The sequence below is a fragment of the Staurois parvus genome, unplaced genomic scaffold (genome assembly GCF_062004578.1).
Source record: "Staurois parvus isolate SC_StPar_1 unplaced genomic scaffold, SC_StPar_1.0 ptg000246l, whole genome shotgun sequence".
Taxonomy (NCBI): Eukaryota; Metazoa; Chordata; class Amphibia; order Anura; family Ranidae; genus Staurois; species Staurois parvus.
In genome coordinates, this window is record NW_028318042.1 from 664,593 (window position 1) to 684,704 (window position 20,112).

The 20,112-nt window shown below is 42.2% G+C and overlaps 1 protein-coding gene across 1 annotated transcript in view; it reads right to left on the minus strand.

Annotated features, from left to right (window-relative positions):
• Positions 1–5,414: 5,414 nt before the first annotated feature.
• The window catches only part of ASIC4 (acid sensing ion channel subunit family member 4), a 464,132-nt gene continuing 449,434 nt past the window's right edge, over positions 5,415–20,112 (minus strand). Inside the window, exons 8-10 of the mRNA XM_089680599.1 lie at positions 18,499–18,578; positions 12,216–12,320; positions 5,415–9,964 (exon numbers count right to left, since the gene is read on the minus strand). Coding sequence (XP_089536725.1) covers positions 9,851–9,964; positions 12,216–12,320; positions 18,499–18,578 — 299 coding nt within the window. The 3' untranslated portion in view covers positions 5,415–9,850. The remainder of the gene's footprint in view (positions 9,965–12,215; positions 12,321–18,498; positions 18,579–20,112) is intronic.

Sequence of the window (20,112 nt, forward strand, 5' to 3'; positions counted from 1 at the left end):
CGTTGTGCTTTTGGTTCGACTCCAATGGGAAGGCTGCAGAAAAGGATGTAGTGCATTTGCATTTAAAATCTGCCTAGCAACAAGAAAAATTAAAAAAAATGAAAAAAGTGCAAAATGCAGTGCAGAAACGCCTCAAACGCAGCCTGCATAGGTGTGAACCCAGTCCTAGACTAACCCTAGGTTCACATCTAAGCTTTGTCTGCAGCGTTTTGCATTTTTCAGAATCACAGTACAGTCCATTTAACATGATTTCCTATGGTACAGGTTCACATCTCCGTGTTTTCACCTGGTGTACTTTTTGGAAAGGGTCCGCCTGGGTTCACACTTGTGCGGTGCAACATACCGCATGTGATTCGCACAGGAACCGCACCGCATTCCTGTGCAGATCGCATACGAATTCTGTGCGGTGCGATTTTGAGCCATACATTATGTATTGCTCAAATTGCACCGCATTCGCACCAAAAAGGTGCAGGACCCTTTTTTTGGTCTGTACTAGAATCGGATCACATGGGCGTTCTCACCCATGCGATCCGATTGTGCACATTGCACACATTCTGCGAACTGATTTTGGGGTGTCGTTAACTTAAAATACACACCCGCAATGGTTCGTGTGAACGGGGTGCGATTATGATGCGGTGCGGAAATCGCACAGAAAACAGTGCAAATTTAGCACCGCATCAGTGTAAACCCAGGCTCAGGGACTTTTTTGAACGCAAAACGTTGTGTTTTTCGTTCTATAGATTTCAATGGGAAGGCTGCAGAAAAGCATGTAGTGTGTTTTTGCTGCGTTTTTTTTGCTTTATGTGTTTAAAATCTGCCTAGCACCAAGAACATTTTAAAGAATGAAGAAAAAAAAAGCATCAAAAACGTGGCAAAAACACATATGATAAAATGCAAAATACAATGCAGAAATGCCTCAAACGCAACCTGCATAGGTGTGAACCTAGACTAACCCCAGGTTCACACCTAAGTGTTTTCCACAGCATTTTGCATTTTTGAGAAATGCAGTACAGTCCATTTCACATGATTTCCTATGGGACAGGTTCAAGTTTTCACCCGGAGTGTTTTTTTGGAAAAGGTTGGGGAATTTTTTGAATGCAAAAAGTAGCATTTTTGTTTCTATAGACTTTAATGGAAACACTGCAGAAAAGTATGTATTGCATTTTTGATGCGTTTTTGCCGCGTTTTGATGTGTCTGCCTAGCAACAAGAAAAATTAAAAACGAAAAAAAAAACAAAAATCAAAAATGCTGCAAAAGCGCAAGTGCAAAAACGCCTTAAACGCAACCTGCATAGGTGTGATCCTAGCCTAAAAGAACACTCCACTTTCATAAAAAAAAAAAAATATATAACATGGCATAATTGGCGGACTGACAACTCATGGAGCCCCCGGGCAATAGGGGATCATGGGGCCCCTGTATCCTCGCCCACACTTAAACCACACCCAAAAAAGCCTATGAAAGGTACCAGGGGCATCTCATGGGGCCCCCTACTGTCCCCGGGCCCTCGGGCAGGGCCCGAGTTCCCAAATGGTCAGTCCGCCCCTGGGCATAAATAATCACTATAAGGACCCAACTCTGACCTCCGGCCTTCCCTTCAGTCTTGCCCAGTTGTAGCGGCTCCCCTTATGGACTGAAATGGCTTACTCTGATTTCACTGCACACTGTGAGCTTCTCACAATGTGCATTAAAAGCTTCAGCAGGTCACATAGAGCTCCGCCTCATGTCCTGGCTGGAGAACATCAAGCAACATTTGGCAGTTGTGTGGACAAAAATGCCTTGTTGATGTCAGAGGTCAGAGGAGAATGGGCAGACTGGTTCCAGAGGATAGAAAGGCAACAGTAACTCAAATAACCACTCTCCTGTCAGCTAATCACATGACATGTGCATGTGATTAGCTGTGACCATTCACAGCTAGGCACTAGTATACAATGGATTGCATGAATGAAGCCATCCATTGTACACAACTGTCATGTGACCTGCTGTGATTGGTCACAGCAGGTCACATGGTACAGGCAACGGGGGCCGATCTGTCATCGGCTGTGTCCGAGGTACACGGCCGGTGACAGATCGCACCGCTGCTCGGCTCTGCAGGAGCGCAATCTGCGCATGTGTGGGAGGACGCCATATGGCGTCCACCCGGAACGCTGATGACATTTGCCGGCCGCCATTCGGCCATAGGTCAAGCGGCAAATGGTTAATTACCATTTTCTTTCCAGTTCAAATCAGTATTAATTTGATCTGCTGTCGCGGGACCCTTAAACTGCATGGGGCCCATAGGCCTGTAGAGATGTGCAGGTCGCAAAAATTTGTTTCGCTTCGTGTCAGATTAATTCATCAAGTAAATCATTTTGGTTTGTCATATTCGGTATGTTAGAATGATTCATTTTTGGAATTCGTTTCTTATGTTGGGATTCGTTTTGTATACTTGTTTTCCCAAATCTCTTTATATGTTTCTGAAGTTATTTCAGGAGATTTGGACTCCTTCGTTATGTCAGCAACTTGCTTGTTACTTGTTTGCAACTTGCTTGCGACTTTGATGGTTGTGGGTTTTGGCCAATCATAACAATACAGAGTGTGACAAATATTACTGAACTTACCAAAGCCTCTGAAGTCGTAAACAAATGAAACAAATAAATACAAATTAATTTGTTGTTTTTGTTATCATTTTTTTGGATTAGTTGAAATTCATTACTATTGTGATTCGGAGATTCATTTGAATCTCCAACTAACTTACATTTTGTCAAAATTTTGATTCATAAAGAAATGAATCGGACATGTCTATTGGCCGGTGCCTGCTCTGCATACTGTATTTGGTAATCTGCACTACTGTGAAGAGGGTTCAGGAGGCAAAATGCGCAAGAACACCACGCCATGACATTAAAATATTGGTTACAATGATAATCTTAGAAAGTAATAATGGATGCTTGGAACAGACTTCCAGCAGAGGTAGTCAGTCAACACTACATGAATTTATACATGAGATAAATGGGCTTGGGGTTTGGGATAAACATAGATCTATACTTAGACAAACAATTAAAAACAAAGCCCCCCAAAAAACTAAACAAAAAAGAGCAGACTTGATGGACCAGTTGGACTTTTTCTGCAGTCAACCTCTTGATGCCCACTTAACCCATATGTGTGCCGGCAGAGGAGGCTGGGTTTTAGCAACCTTATGCTGCACACGTGCATCCATGGGTGGCACAGCTTCTGTGCTGAGAGCTGAGAAATCCCAGCACAATGACCGAGGATGTCAGGGTTGGGCAAAAAGGCAATTAAAAAAAATAATTTTGATAAGAGTGGAGAGGGGTTAGAACACCAGTCAAGTTTTTATTGCTCTCCATATCCCCCAAATGTGAAAGAAAATCCTAAATTTTAGGGTTACATAGTTAGTCTGGCTGAAAAAAAGACAAAAGTCCATCCAGTTCAACCATTAAAAAAAAAAAATATAATCCTACACCCACAGTTGATCCAGAGGAAGGCAAAAAAATGAGAAAAGCATGATGCAATTTGCTCCTGCAGGGAAAAAAATAGTTGTACCCAGGGGAACGGACTAACAACTCATGGGGCCTCCGGGCAATAGGGGATCATGGGGCCCCTGTGTCTTTGTCCAAACTCAAAAAAAGCTTATGAAAAAGGTACCAGGGGCATCTCATGGGGCCCCCTACTGACCCCGGGCCCTCGGGCAGTGCCCGAGTTTCCAAATGGTCAGTCCGCCCCTGGTTGTACCTATAACAGGAATAGAGGGGAAATCTTCCAATGAGGACACTTGTGGGTAGGTCCAGCGTGGTGCTGCAGCATTAAACATACTGAGTCTGGTGGAAGATAACAAGACTTGTATTCAGGGCCAGGGCAAGGGGTGGGCAGGAGGGGCGGCCGCCCTAGGCACAGTTGGGGATTTGGAGGGTTGTGCTATAAGGGGTGACTATGAGGCCTTTTGTACTAGGAGGGTGAATTTGTGTTAAGAAGAGGAATTTGGGGGCAGTGGGATTTGTGCTAGTAGGATAATGGGTGCTAGGACGGAAAATTGGGGGAAGGATTAGTGCTAGGAGGGAGGTTTAGGGGGATTTCTGCTGAGGGAGGGGATTTGGAGGAGAAGAGGATTTATGCTCGGAGAGGAAATTTGAGGGGTGGAGTATTTGTGCAAGGAGGGAAGATTTGGGGAGGGAGTGGATTTGATCTGGGGGGGGGGGGATTTGTACTGGTAGAGGTTATATTTTTTGTTTATGGAGAATTTCGACTTGCAAAGGGAATTTTTGCTTAGGGGTAAGTGTGAAGATTAGTGCTTGATTCCTTTTTTTGGGAGGGGGGGGGGGGGGTTATTTTTGTTGACACACAATGCTCATACATTTGGATGGGGGCGCCATTTGGCAACTTTGCCCTGGGTGTCCCAGCACTGCTGTTATTGAAGGAATGGCCCAAATATACAAACAGCCCAGCAGGAAAGGGCCATTCTGGGAAACACAGTTCTGTGCAATAGAGTCTGTCTCCAATTGCAGAATGCGGTCTGGTCAGTCTCAGCCCAATGGATTCTGATGCAGGATGGTGTGTCCTTAGCCTGTCCCTACTCGTCCAAAACCTTTTCCTGCCACTGGCCACTTTCCCTGACAGTTAGGTGCTCTATCCCTACACTACCACTTACAAAATGCAAACTAAAGCCTGGGGGCAGGCACTTAAACAGTCTCTGCTGACCCAAGATGGCCAGCAGGGTCACCTGGATGCAGCATAGCCAAGCGATATACCCTGCATCAGGGGACCAGGAAATTGTAGAGGAACCAACTTTCTCTTGGCTTCCTCTCCAACTGCAGTACCGCTCCGGTCAAGTCCCACTTAGAGTGGAGAAAGTAGACTGCACCTGCCCAGTGGTGGACTGACAACTCATGGGGCCCCTGGGCAATAAGTGATCATGGGGCCTCTGTGTCCTTGTCCACACTCAAAGCACACCCAAAAAAGCCTATAAAAGGTATTTCATGGGGCCCCCTACTGACCCCGGGCCCTCGGGCAGTGCACGATTGCTCAAATGGTCAGTCCGCCCCTGCACCTGCCTACACACTAATTCTGGTGACAGCCAGGGATTTCCCATTATTTGGAGGGATTTGCTGTAATTGGCTGTTTTGACCATGGCGCAGGAAATGAAGGTAAATCTTCCAAAATGGCAAAAAAAAAAAACCCAACAAAAAAAAAAACCTAGCAAGTTATCCAAAATTAAATCAAACGTTTTGCCTTTGGTTCTACTTTAGTATGTGTTTATTTCACATCAGTGATTGGTGAAGTGCAAATTTGGGATCCACCTTTCCTTTGACATTCCTGTATTTGTGATTGGACAGAGAGAGAAGATGAGAGGAACGCAGACAAGACACGTGATAGCAAGTTTCTAACACATACATTCATTTTGTTGGAATGGAAACGAGAAAAGTCAACACTTAAAAATACTTTTTATTTTATAATTTTAACATTAAAATATCAGACGATCAGAATGAGTCTTTGCCTTAGCTGCAGTCATAACATGGACAGACGGCTACACCCCAAGAAAGACCGCATTGTGACCGATTTTAAAGAAACATTTGACCTTTATTTTGCACCCAAAATGTGCTCTGCTTCCTCTTAAAGGAGTTGTGTAGGCAAATGTAAAAACATTCTCAGAATATTGCTGAGGGTCAACTGTATGGCAAAAGGTGTGTAGTACACTCATCGCGGCTTATTTCTTTTTTTCTATGTCGGTCACTGACATCACATCCTCATATCTGCCCACAGGCAGTGACACACTGGGACACAATTAAGGAGACACTGCAGAAAGATATTCAGACTATGGTGAGAGGTGATCCAAACAGAGGGCAACAGTAGCTCTAAAAGCATGCCACCTGTTCATTTTGAGTTTTTCCCCATTGCTCACAACATTTCAGCAGAATTAATTATTGACCATATTACCTTTGCCAAAGCTCACATACTCCCTCATTTACTTCTAGCATTCTACAATACCTATTGCCGGATAGAACCGGAAGCTATGACTCTATTCAGCCTGTCACAACCCCTTTAAAGGGGAAATAACGGTTTCAGGAAAGTACCACCTGGATACATGGAAAACACATCAAAAATACATTAATGTCTCGGGAAATAATATCATTGGTTACCATAAATTATTTTCTCTGGATTACATGTGATGTATTCTTTGTCCCAAATACATTACCTATCTGGGATACTTTGTTCACAACACTGCTAGAAGATCAAGATAGAAATAATGTATTAACACCATTATTTATCATACAAACCTGTCCGAAGGAGGACTGGCCACCAAAAAATATAAATATATAAATAGTTCTGACATTTGGATAATGATGATCGTCGTAAATAAATAACAATGTCATTATTTGGATGGCTATAATGTTTAGCGATATGCTTTGTTATGAATGATGAATATACAGTTCAGTAATATATTTCTGTACATCCTCCAGGAAATTGCTTTAGAAAGTTTTTGAAGTTACTTAAGTCATATAAAAAAAGTTTCCATCTATACATGTGGAATTATTTTATTCTCAGTGGGTTCTCTTGTTATACAGTTTATCTCCAACCGATGAGAGATATTACTCCTCTTTAATTATGTTGTGATTTGTGATGTGTAACCTCTACATGTACCGTACTAAGATTCAGTGTGATGTTCCAAATAGACATTTAGGTCCCATGGCCTTTCTGCTAACCTTTCTAGATATTGCCCTACCTTCAGAGGCTGGATCTAATAGTCATGGGAATATCTATATCACCATTCTTCACATGGCAGCTCCACCACAAGTCTATGTCCTAATACAATATCACTACTTACCTATCTCTCTGATGGCATCCCCTTACTGTCTAGGTGTTTACTCAGCATTGACTCTACCTGCTGTCATCAGTATGTCTTGATTGTGGTTTATTCAACCATTTCTGTTTGCATTCCCCATGTACTTTTTCTTTGGAGGGAGTCATTTACGGCATGGGACCTCAACTACAACCTTCTTGTCTTCAGTGAATAACATCACTTTCTGCAATGTGTAACCCATGTATAGCCTGTCACAGTTCTTCCAATGGCTGCTCCACCAACAGTCTATGACCACATACAGTATCACTATTTTCCTCTTTGTCTGATGGCAGCCGTGTACTCACTGTGTAGGTCTTTACTAAGCTTTCACTCTACCTGTAGTCATCAGTATGTCTCGATTGTGGTTTCTTCAATCATTTGTGTTTGGGTTCCTCTTGCAGCTTGTCTTTGGAGGGATCCATTTACGACATGGGACCTCAATCACAGCTATCTTGTCTTCAGCGAATAATATTACTGATTGAAATATGTGACCCATTTATACTCTGGCACCATTCTTTCTATGACTGCTCCACCAAAAGTCAAGAACCTCCTGTAATATTGTTACTTACCTCTCTTGCTCTGGTGGCTGTCCCTTACTCACTGTCTAGATCTCTACTGAACACTCACTCCACCTGCTGGCATCAGTATGTCTTGATCGTGGTTTATTCAACCATTTCTGTTTGCATTCCCCATGTACTTTGTCTTTGGAGGGAGTCATTTACGGCATGGGACCTCAACTACAAGCTTCTTGTCTTCAGTGAATAACATCACTTTCTGCAATGTGTAACCCATGTATAGCCTGTCACAGTTCTTCCAATGGCTGCTCCACCAACAGTACATGACCACATACAGTATCACTATTTTCCTCTTTGTCTGATGGCAGCCGTGTACTCACTGTGTAGGTCTTTACTGAGCTTTCACTCTACCTGTAGTCATCAATATGTCTCGATTGTGGTTTCTTCAATCATTTGTGTTTGGGTTCCTCTTGCAGCTTGTCTTTGGAGGGATCCATTTACGACATGGACCTCAATCACAGGTTTCTTGTCTTCAGCGAATAATATCACTGATTGAAATATGTGACCCATTTATACTCTGGCACCATTCTTGCTATGACTGCTCCACCAAAAGTCAAGAACCTCCTGTAATATCATTACTTACCTCTCTTGCTCTGGTGGCTGTCCCTTACTCACTGTCTAGATCTCTACTGAACACTCACTTCACCTGCTGTCATCAGTATGTCTTGATCGTGGTTTCTATGACCGTTTCTGTTTGTGTTCCTCTTGCAGCCTGTCTTTGGAGGGATCCATTTATGACATGAGACCTCAAATACAACCTTCTTGCCTTCAGTGGCTGCAGGGTATGACCCATTTATAGTCTGGCACCATTCCTCCTATGGCTGCTCCACCAAATGTCAAGAACCTCATACAGTATAATTTCTTACCTCTCTTTCTGGAAGCTGCCCCCTTCTCTGTCTAGGTCTCTACCGAGCATTCACTCCACCTGCTTTCATCAGTATGTATTGATCGTGGTTTCTTCAACCATTTCTGTTTGTGTTCCTCTTACAGCTTGTCGTTAGAGGGACTCATTTATGCTATGAGACCTCAAATGCAACCTTCTTGTTTTCAGCGAATAATATCACTGACCGTAATATGTGACCCATCTATAGTCTGGCAGCCAAGATGTTTTAATCATTTACAATTATGAAGAGTTTATTTCTGACCCTGATGACCCATTTTTTTTTGGAAAATGACCCTTGTATGGGCTTTCCCATGTTTGCCTAGAACAACTGTGTAGTTTATCTAAATGTTTAATTCTTCTAAAAAATTGGTTTAGCAAAGGGCTGATCCATCTGATAATTCTTGTTAATTTTGAGAAGTCTTACAGTGATGGGTGATATGCTACTCTTAAGGTGTAAATGTGGCCATCCCCAGCAACCTCCTTGCTATCTCCAATGTCAACTCTTCTACTGGACACTGAGATTTCCTTGTATTTAGATTTCTTTACATGGGTTCCACCAGTCATTTTCTAGCTTTAGTATTTTCAGCCATTTCTAGGGCTCTTCTATAGCGCCCATCTATCAAGTGCCCTGCCAATTTAATTTCCTCTGTACATAGTGGTCATATTTTTAAAGTAAGTTAGTTTGTCTTGACCGAGACCGAGTAGACCGAGCTAAGAAATGCACAATATGACCCTATTATGAAGAGACAGTCTAAACCAACAATGCACTGTAACATTTGCATGAAAGGCATCCCTAAACTGATGGAATATACTGGTCTCCTAAGGGTCACACCAGTAAGTCCAACCAGCAGAGAGTGCTTTCCAGACTGAAATACTTTAGTCTGACATACAATGTAATAAGGATGCCGCAGTTCCATTCTGTTTTCTTCTGGCTTGGTGTAATTGGTGACCTGTGCTTTGAATGATGAGTTAGACATATCATTGTCATTGTGCCTATGGATTTATCCAGTGCTGTAATTATGACAACACCCTTTAAAACAAAAATATAATATAAACATCAGATGATATTGTTGACTGTGCTGATTGATAAGTGTACCCAATAACCCTATCAATACTCTTAGACCAATCTTCCAAATCTCCTCCAGTAAAGCTGGCTTTAAATTGTCCTTCACCAATAACCTGATCCCATTTCTATTTGTTTTTATTTTGGTGTTCCCCTTGATAATTTAGCTGCTCCTCTATAGAAGATGTTATACCAGAAAAAAAGATAAAATAATGGGCATATATGAAGCCTACATAGCAACAGATGAGTGACTGTCCTTATATTGCAATTGCAATGTGGACTCCCACTTGACTTGAGAAAGAGAAGAGAAATGAAGGTTCTCATACATCTACACCTCCTAAGGTCTTCTTGCAGGTGTGTCCTTATAAAAAATGTAGTCCATCCAAATGTTGGCGGCCTAAGAAGTCACTGAGAGGCAGGCTACGATTCATAAATAGTGTGTTTTCCTCCATCAAGGATACAATTTGGTTCTGTCAGGTATAACCCCACAATTTAGCCTCTAGCAAGCAAAGTCTTCAAATACCCCATGATGTGTATAATGCCGATGATGGTTTGGAAGCATTGTTGTGGCATAGGCTCCTTCTGGATGTCGTCCATGGACTTCACTCGAGCTCTAGATTGAAGAAAAAAAGACAAAGAGGATCTGTGTACATATATATATATATCTGTCAACTGTTCCCAATTATCCAGAGACAATCCCATGTTTTGGAGTTTTGTCTACAGCAGTGACTATTTACAATGTGCGGCTTGCTTTGTGTTTTTTTAATGGATATCTTGCTGCCTGTTTGATCTAGGCTTTTTTGTTTATATTTTTAAAAATACAAAAACTGCATTTTGATAATGCAGTTTAAACAAAAAACGTAGGGATAACATGACCTGGAACTGGATGCAAGCAGCAGTTCATTTTGTAGTTAAGAAAAACAATCAACTTTTGTTGTACCTTCAAGTCTAACTTGATACCATTTATTAGCTACCTAGTTTATTAAGGATAGACCCTTTCAGAATGCCCTAGAGCCCTTCTTTAGGCTTTATATAAATATATTGCACTTGTAATTAAGAATGTCCCCTGAAGGTTTTAATATGTTGACTCTGTTTATACCAAAGAGCTCTACTGGATTCTGGTATCAGTTTATGGTGGCATATTGGGCTAGCCCTCTGCCAGACAATGAATTTGAGTCACCCTCTCTTTTCTTCCTGGTAACAAATGTCACCTGGACTGAAAGTTAGGACCCAGGACCTCTGTTGCATCTGGCAGTAGCTATCTTTCTGTGCCACCTTAAATGCTGGGCAGTCCCCTGACTGATCCCTTGGACAACCTTACTTTCTGTCTTGTTTCTGGTAAACCTTGAACTCATTGCTCTTCACATGAACTTCCTATTTAAGCCTTTCCTTTGAATTTCCTACTTGCAAGATTATTCTGCTTTATTTCAGCCAATATGCGGCTCCTTAGGCCCCTTCACACTGATGGTCTGATCAGGTCTGCCTGTCAGTTTTTCAGGTGGACTGTGTCTGTGTGCACTCTGCAGCAATGGAGCGGACACAGATCTGTCATCCGCCTTCTCGGCCGGGATCATTGGAGAGATCCCCTACTGAGCAAGTGGATCCGCTGACGTGTCTGCCCCATTTGAAAGGGGCCTAACACTTCTGCTGCCCTCCTCATTACCACTCATCACCGACATTTGGCTTGTTTTTTGGCTATGCTTCCTCTTGATCCCCATCTGCAACCACATGTCACCAACCTCTGGCTTATTTACTGATTACACTTCTGCTTGATTCCTACCTGCTACATCTGCTACTGGACCCCAGCTTGCTCTCCTTCTGGTGGGGCGATTCTGATGACTGCAACCTGGTATTAGCATGCAGCAAAAAACCACCTCCACCATCAGGAGCTCTGGTGGAAACCAGCTAGTGCTTAGACCCTGCACCTCGGGTGAGCCCATGTCACCTGCCAGGGGGACCTGCTTGTGCATTATCCTGCTGGTTTCTGTGTGAGCCTACACTGCTATAGCTATTGGCTTCTCAGCCTGACCCCTGACAGTGATAGTAAAGGCAATGCCAAAATTTTGAGTTGTTACCAGAACAGTATTAAGGAGGAAATCTTAAAGTGGGGACACTTACTGTAGTGATAGCTTGAAGAAGATATCCAAGGCTTTCGAAGGATTTACCTTTGGAAATATTTCCTCTCACTTCCTGGTGTGCCTGCCCAAAATCACCCAAATGGGACTCTGATGGCAAAAAAAACCTAACCTACCTAAGCATTTTAGCCTTTCCATACTTTCATTTTTTGCTTAGATCTACTTTAATTGGGAATTTAGACGCTTCATTAGTGCTTGTGAACACATTGTGTTTTTTTTACATTTTTAACCCTTTGAGGACCATACGATTACGGAACGGCAAAATAATCAATTTTTTGTTTTTAAAGTTCGTACACTCCAGTTGCTGTAACTAAGCCATTTCATGAAATAATTGGCAAAAAGCTAGATCCATTTGTTGATAAGAACTAATATTTTGACTCAAACCAAAAAAGAAAAAAAGTATTTAAATTTTTTAATCAGATACAGGCAGTTAAAAACATGGGACAAATACGTCCCTTGGTCCTCAAAAGGTTAATGAATCTTACAGGGTAATGTAGACTGGTGGCTTGAGTAGACTGTGCTTTGTGTTGCATGTTTTGTTTGAATTGTTGTCAGTGGGAACACACTGCAAATGCATGGCAAGTGCAGAGCAAAACATTACATTGCCTTTGACATGTGTCTAAACTGTTTCTACCACCATGTTCTCCTAAAAAAAAAAATTATCTTATAGATCAAATACCTCAAACTTAACGTAAAAGCAATGATGGGCTTACCCCAATAGATTTTTACCTGGTCATTCAGGTCGTCCATGACAAGTGTTGAAATGTTCTCTGTGGGTTTTCTGACGGGGGATGGTTTCCGTTTAACTAGCCTGTTCACTTTGTCCCGTATCACCTGAAGTAGAAGGAAAAGTCTAAGTAAAGTCAAAATAAAAAACAAAAATCAGCACAAGGGTTATGACTTACTATTAATGTGCTATGTCCCTTGTGCTGCTGGCTCCTGGCTTCCTTATGTAGCACCCTCTTAGGGTAAGATGCTAGGGGAATTTAGGTTTTTGGCTCCTTCTGCAATCAATGAAGCAGTGATTGTTTGGTCTGGTCTGTTCTGGTCTGTTCAGGGTTTCACAGGCTGGGAGTTTGATTGTTTTCCGCTGCCTCTAGAAGAAGTTTCTAGAGCCTAGTGAGGGAGAAGTCAAAGAACCAGCCTGATTATTGATCAGGGCCTAGCCAATCCCTGTGAAGGTGTGCCCATATGATGGCTGGGAAGCTGAGAAATAGTCTGGAGCTCTGGAGAGATTGTCTTTCCCCAGGAAGGAGAGGAAGGAGAGTTCCAAGTCTGAAGGGGCTGTTGCCCCTGAGGCAGCATGTAGACTGTGTTGTTGTTCTGTAAGGTCTCAGCGGTGGCAGAGCTAGGACCTGGAAGTGATCTGGAACTGACTACAGGATTTCACCAAAGAGTCTAGAGAAGGTTGTCTCACTTATTGGATTGTGTCCGGAGGAGGCTGAAACATTGCAGCTGTCCTGGGGATCTTGTGAGTCTGAATTGATTCCTGGTGACAGTGTGCTTTTGGGACATAAGTGCTAGAGGTTACTTGGACTGAGATGGCTCTCATAGAGTCTCAAATACTGGCCATTGCCTGTCCTTAGCTGTGTCTGGGACTATGGACTTAGAGAAGAGTGCCCCCCTGTACCGTGCAGTGTGCCTGAGATTGCACTGGATATCAATAGCTGTGCATGGTGCAGGGTAACCAGATGCCAAAGAGACTTGCCTTATGGTCCCCAGCTGTGAGGCCTTTGACTGTCCAATATTCACAGTGCTTAAGGAGAAGACTGTCCTCTAATTGCTGTTTGCTATGCATTTTGGAGTATCCCATGCGCTGACCCTCTCTTGTTACTAGTTCTATCAGCAATAAACTACAAAAAGACAACCCCTAGACTGATTACCAGGGCCGGGGTGAATGGACTGTTGCTTGGGTGGCTGGTGACCTCTGTACTGTTTGGGAGAGAACCAGTTTAAACCAGTGGCCTCTGTGGGGGTAACGATACACTTGAAACTTTCCTCCATCAATGCCATACCCCACCTCTGCTGTTGTAACCTTCCATTGTGGCAGGGGTTAATAAAAGTGAGAGAACTGTCATTTGCACTTATCAAAAGTACCCAACTATGCCCTCTGTTTCCGCCTAGTTCCTCCATTCATAGAAGTAGTACTATAGCTTCTAAGAATGAAATGTAATCTATGAATGGAGCAGGCAGATCCATCAGTCATCTGCCTGTCCTCTATGCAGTGATCCTGTTTTATTCATAGATGCTGTAGTACTTGCTTCTCCAATAAAAAAATATATTCTCTGGTATCAGAACTAGGTGGCATCTGGTGAGCTTAGTCAGCCCCGAGCTTCTTATGTGTCTTGGATACTTAAACAGCGAGATCTCCCTGACATAATTCCCTACTCTGCTGCCACTCACTTGGGAGTTTTGGCTTTTCTATCCCATCTTTGTGTGTTCCAACTCCTCCTGTTACTTTTCCCATAATATAGATATATAAAAAGTCAATCAGGGATGGTGGGAACCCTCATAAAAGGCACATCAGGTATGCAAACTCGGGAACTCATTACAGAGGTTTTACCGACAGAGCCTCCGAGAAACAGAAGAGACTATCAGATGCTTGATGTTTTAGACCCAGCATCTACCAAATATTGGGTTCATTGTTTCTTTAAATACAAGGCTGAGTAATTCCCTGGAGCATACATAAACTCTTTACATTTATATTTCCTGGAGGCCATTAGTAGCTCTTTGGATGTTAGGTTTACAGGCTATTTGCCAGTTGGCGCAACTAGGGTAATCTCCCTTAACATAGAATAGCTATTGTTATGTTCAACAATTTACTTTTTATTCTTCTGACATTAAACACAGCGATTGGGAGTTCTCATAAATATGCTCCAAAAAAACCAATGCTCCTTAGACATAATAATACATTGACAATGAATAGCTTTCACAAACTGGTTATTGACATTTGTTATGCTACAAAAAATCTATTCTGCTGAGATATGAATCAACCATCCTGGACCACAATTGGTGTCCTGATTAGTAATAAGATTTTCCCATTGTACAAATTAACATACACTAAATGGCCTAAAGTTTGCATCACCTTACCTTCACACTTTTTTGAGTTGAACATTCCATTAATATGGAGTTGTTTCCTCCAACCCTGTTTGTCCGGTGGGTGTATAGTAGTGCTGGGCCAAAGAAATTTAAGATTGAACTTGTGTGTATAAAGAGGTAGAACTGCCTTGTGGAGGTTGTTCTATAGTAGAGGTATTATGTATGAAGACCTGTTTGCAGTCCTAGGTTGCTACCTCTTTGGTCGCGGGGAGTACACCATTTACAAGATAATCTGTTCTGAATGTGGGGTTAGGAGCACCAGTTAGAATGGTCACATAGCTCGATAAGTAGTATAAAATGTTAATTAATTAAAAAGGTCAGACTATTCTTCTGCTCAGCTGTACCCATGGGGTCTCTTGCTCTGACAAGCAATCCCCTACTCGACCACAACACGCACCGTAATGGGTCTATATTTGCTTACTAGTAGCTTGGAGATTCATCCTTAAACATTGGATCACTTTACAGGCTCCTAACATAACAGAAGTAAAATGGGAGCTAGAACTTTTACTTTATAGGGAACATCTGGACCTTCTCCAGGCATTGGTCACCTGCCTAATGAAGGGGTCCTGCGAGACTCCAAAACGTTGCCTTGCTGTAACTATGTGATAGTTTTTTAAGACTTTTGGACCCATATTAGTGATCCTCAGTGTGCTGGTGACATTCTCCCTTGCTGATTCTGTTCGGTTCCAGACGAAGGTCGCTACAGCAACGACTTATATGCACAGCCATGTTTAACACAGGAATGTGTGCGTTTGGATTGCACACTTGCATCTGGACCTTCTGACCCATAATCCTGGCACTGAAAAAAGCTTCACTTATCGATGTCAATCTTTCATAGATGTCTTCCTGTCAACTCTGGAAAAATCCACTTTTCACTCTCCTTACGTTTACAAGGAATGGTACTCTGTCTCTCACTATATGGATATTAGGACAACATCTCTGACAAGTGAGTGAATGTATTACTACTCAAAAAAAGCAAGACACACCATACCTAAAAGTCTTAGGTGACAATCTCCTGCAATGGAACCCTTCTACTTTCCACATTATTTAAGTCTACAGGATGGAATTGTTAGGTTTTCCTTTTATTTTCCTCTCCACTCTCCCCTCCTTTCTTTTTCCCTGCGCTCTACAAGTGTCTCAAGGTTTTGATTACTATAGTTAGGTTTAAGGTACTAGTAGCTACCAGTATATTTAGCACCTTTAACATTGGATGATGATCTTTGTCTTCCACCACCCCCCCTCCTGGTCCTTGGTGGGGATGGGCTTCAAGGGTCTCTCTTTTCCATCCAAGCTTTCAGGTATAAATTTACTTATGCATTGTAACAACAGTACAGCCAGAGCTTTGGCTCTTATCTGACTCTTGTTATTGCAACTTCTTTCCCTATCCTAAGATTTATTTGTATAATCAAACTATTCTATATGTTATATTGACCATTTAAGGTCAAAAGTTCTTCCCTCTACCTTCTTTCATTTTTGGTTGTTCTGCTATTACATCTTTGTCATTTGTAACACCTTATTAAACTTTGATAAAATATAATTAAAAAAAGAAAAAGAAAAGAAAGATCAAACTTATTTCAGGGAAAATAGCCTCCGCCTCCACCTCCTCCGAAGCTTTAACCTCATGGTATTTGTTTGGTAGCCTGTTTTGGGGCTTAATGAACATTGGGTGTCAATGTATCCTCATTAGGCGTGTACAGTGTTGGCCACAACTGCATAAAGAAAGAGATTTGGGAGTACTTATCTCAGATGATTATAAAATGAGCAAACAGTGTGGCCAGGCAGTGGGGAAAGCTACTGGAATTCAAGGATGTATCACTAGAGGGGTCACCAGCAGGAGGAAGGAGGTCCTTATTCCCCTATATATCTATAGACCTAATTTAGAATATGTTTCCAATTCTGGAGACCACACTTACTAAAGATATTGATAAGATAGAACAAGTGAAACAAAAATGGTGAAAGGTCTGGGGGATAAAACATATCAGCAGAGACTTCATGAATTTAATATGCACAGTCTGAAGGAAAGAATGGAAAAGGGAGACATGTTGGAAACCTTTAAATACACCAAGGGGGTGAATAGGGTTCAGGAGGGCAGGATTTTTAATATGAAGCGAAGATCAAGAACACGGGGATATGGCCTCAAACTAACTGGAAGAAAGTTCAATCCTAATCTTAGAAAGTACTATTTTGCAGAGGGAGTAGTTGATGCTCGGAATAAATTTCCAGCAGATTTAGTGAGCCAGTCAACAGTAAGAGGATTCAAACATGCTTTGGGCAGACTGGATGAACCACCTAATTTTTTTACTGCCGTAACTTTTCTCTGTTTCTACAAGGGAGACGGTTGGCTAGTATGGCTACTTTTTATCAATAAACTATATATACCAATTGTTGAGCCATCTAAACCCCTATGAGGCTACACCAGCCTCCATTGAGGCAAAAGAGCATTTGTGGGGCCAGGTACTGAGAAGATCTGGCTCTCATTGGCATTTTTATTCATCCCAAAGGTGTTTGGTAGGGTTGAGATCAGATACTAATTTAGGATGAGAGGACCTGGCTCCCAAATGGCATTCCAATTCATCTCAAAAGTGCTCAGCAGAGTTGAGCTCAAAGCTCTGGTTGAGTTTTAAAGCCCTTTTACTGCTCATTAAGAATATGTTAATCTCTATAGCAGGGGTATACAATCTTTTGACCTTCCTGGGCCACATTGGAAGAAGACGAATTGTCTTGGGCCGCACATAAAATACACTAACAATAAGGATAGCTGATGAGCAGAAAAAGTCGGGCAGATTACAAACTAATGACCACTGATATAGATACGGTACCTATCTGAATAATAAAACTTCATTTTTTAAAATATAGTTTTTATTATAAAAGTAAAAGAAGGCAACAGAAAACTAGTGCGATATTTGACACTTTTTTTTCCCTATAAACTAACGCATCAATATCTGGTTGGATGGATGGAGTAGCAATTCTCAATGAATTCTCAAGGTGCTCATCAGATATTTTGGTTCTAATTTTGCCCTTTATTTGCTTCATCTTTGAAAATAGTTGCTCACAAATATAGGTGCTGCCAGAAACTGGTGACTTGAATAAGACATGACTGGGAAGAATGGGAGATTTTTCTTTGGGAAGATAAAACTTATAAAAGTTCATTAAAGAGACACTGTCACATTTTCTTTGGCCGATTGTGTCGCCAAGTGTATACACATTTTTACAAACAATTCCAAAAAAAAAAAAAAAATCAACATTTTTATGTACCGTAAGTTTGTGATTTTGTGTTGGTCCACATTCATAGCTGTCTTGGGCCACATGTGGCCCATGGGCTGCATGCATTGGTGTATTTAGGTTTTGTGCTGCCCTAGGCAACACAAAAATCGGGCGCCCCCCCATGGAGAGAGCCTGACATTGACCAACAACACCCCTGCCCACCCCCCTGAGAGAACCTTCCACTAACACCCCCCCCGATGGCAAGAGAGAGAAAGACACTCACCTTCACAGCTCTGGACTTCCCCCGAAACAAGAGTTGGGCTCTCCATACACCATCAAGCAGCCCGCAACCTCTCTCGTATCTCACCTGGTCCCCATGCCACGTGTCCCTTCTTCCATCCCTTCTTCCAGGGGGGCATAAATGCCACCCTAGGCGTTTGCCTTATGGTAAATAGGCCCCTGGCTGCAGGTTGGACACCCCTGCTCTATAGTTTGGGCACAGGTGCACTTTAAAGGTAAACTCCAGTCTGGAAAGTACAAAAGCTGGTGCAGCTGTGCATAGAAACCAATCAGCTTCCAGGTTTTATTGTCAAAGCTTAATTGAACAAGCTGAAGTTAGAAGCTGATTGGCTCCCATGTACAGCTGCACCAGATTCTGAGTGCTCTAGTTTTAGTAAATCCCCCCCAATGTGTTTCAAATAATACTTACCTCATATAGGTAATCTAATATCTCCAGAACGGTGAGGATACTGGCCCCAATAAACAGACCCATCTGGCCCCCGATGTCTCCTGATGGAGAATAAAAAAGGATTCATCAATCCAGGCCAATAATATTTCTGATCTGTCATTATTCCTACTTTTGGCTTTCAGGCTGAGATTTACCAGGTTTTCAAAATTACAAACCCATTTTAACCACACCCGAATAAAAGTCAGGTCTCCATCTGTAGCCACACCCACAAATCCTTCCCACATTTTTAACACACCCACACAGACTTTTTGAACTAGAACAGCAAAAGGTTAAATGCCGCTAATAGGGCAAGCAACATAAATCCATAAAAGTCCAACTTGAATGAGTAGTCCTGTAATAATTTCCAAGGGCTCACCTAGGGCAGCCAGCCCAGAGTAGAAAGCAGCTGCTGTAGTAGTAGAAAAAGGTAGAGAGGGGCGCCAACTAAGTGTAGCATTAATCCACTTTATTAAAATGCAATTGTCAGCACACTAGGGGAAAAAAGATCCCAGACATTTCTCCACAAAAACATTGCTGTCTGATGATTCTTCTAGCTCGGTACAGCCGCCAGGCTCTGTGTGTTAGGCTCGGGACTGCTGGAAACCGAAACCGGAAGTGCCGAAACCAACTCTGGAGTATCCAACACAACAAACACTTTACTCCTGCGCTAGGAAAGGACTCAGTAGACCCAATAGGAATGTTCTGGCATTTTCTGGAATATGCACTGCTTGCTGACCTCAACAGACTGGGGTGGTCCAAATACACTGGATACAAATGGAGAAACAGAAAAAGGGCGCATCGACCTAGTGCATTATCGTTTAAAATAATTTATTGAAGAAACAAAATAGGTATCATACTCACAATGGACATAATAACACAGGCATGTCAAAGTGAACAAGATGTATGATCCAAACAACATCTGAGTCCATACGATGGAACCCTGGAGGACCAACTGGTTAACGCGTTTCGAGGACACAACCTCTTCCTCAGAGCCCACTGTTTCCTCTTTGGCTCTGAGGAAGAGGTTGTGTCCTCGAAACGCGTTAGCCAGTTGGTCATCCAGGGTTCCATCGTATGGGCTCAGATGTTGTTTGGATCATACATCTTGTTCAGTTTGACATGCCTGTGTTATTATGTCCATTATGAGTATGATACCTAACTTGTTTCTTCAATAAATTATTTTAAACGATAATGCACTAGGTCGGTGCGCCCTTTTTCTGTTTCTCCAATTGTAACCAACTCTGGAGTGGAGAATAAAAGACAGAGTGCACCTACCTTGCGCATTACCTCAGTAAACAATTAATCGGAAGGGGAGACTCTCAGAGTGAACTGATGCGTTTCGAAGGGGGGGGGTCCCTTCTTCATCAGAGTTAGCCAGACTGAGAACCCTCTCTTCTTTATATAGTCAGTATCAATGTGTGAGTTCTCCCCTTTTTGGGAGGTCTCTCCTTCCGATGGGATGCGCACGTGCCTCCTTATCATGTGGTTCGATTTTGGATTGTCCATGCTTGTTTTACTACTACGTTTGTGGGTATATTTCCTAAATCAATAAATCAATTAATTTTTTACTGAGGTAATGCGCAAGGTTGGTGCGCT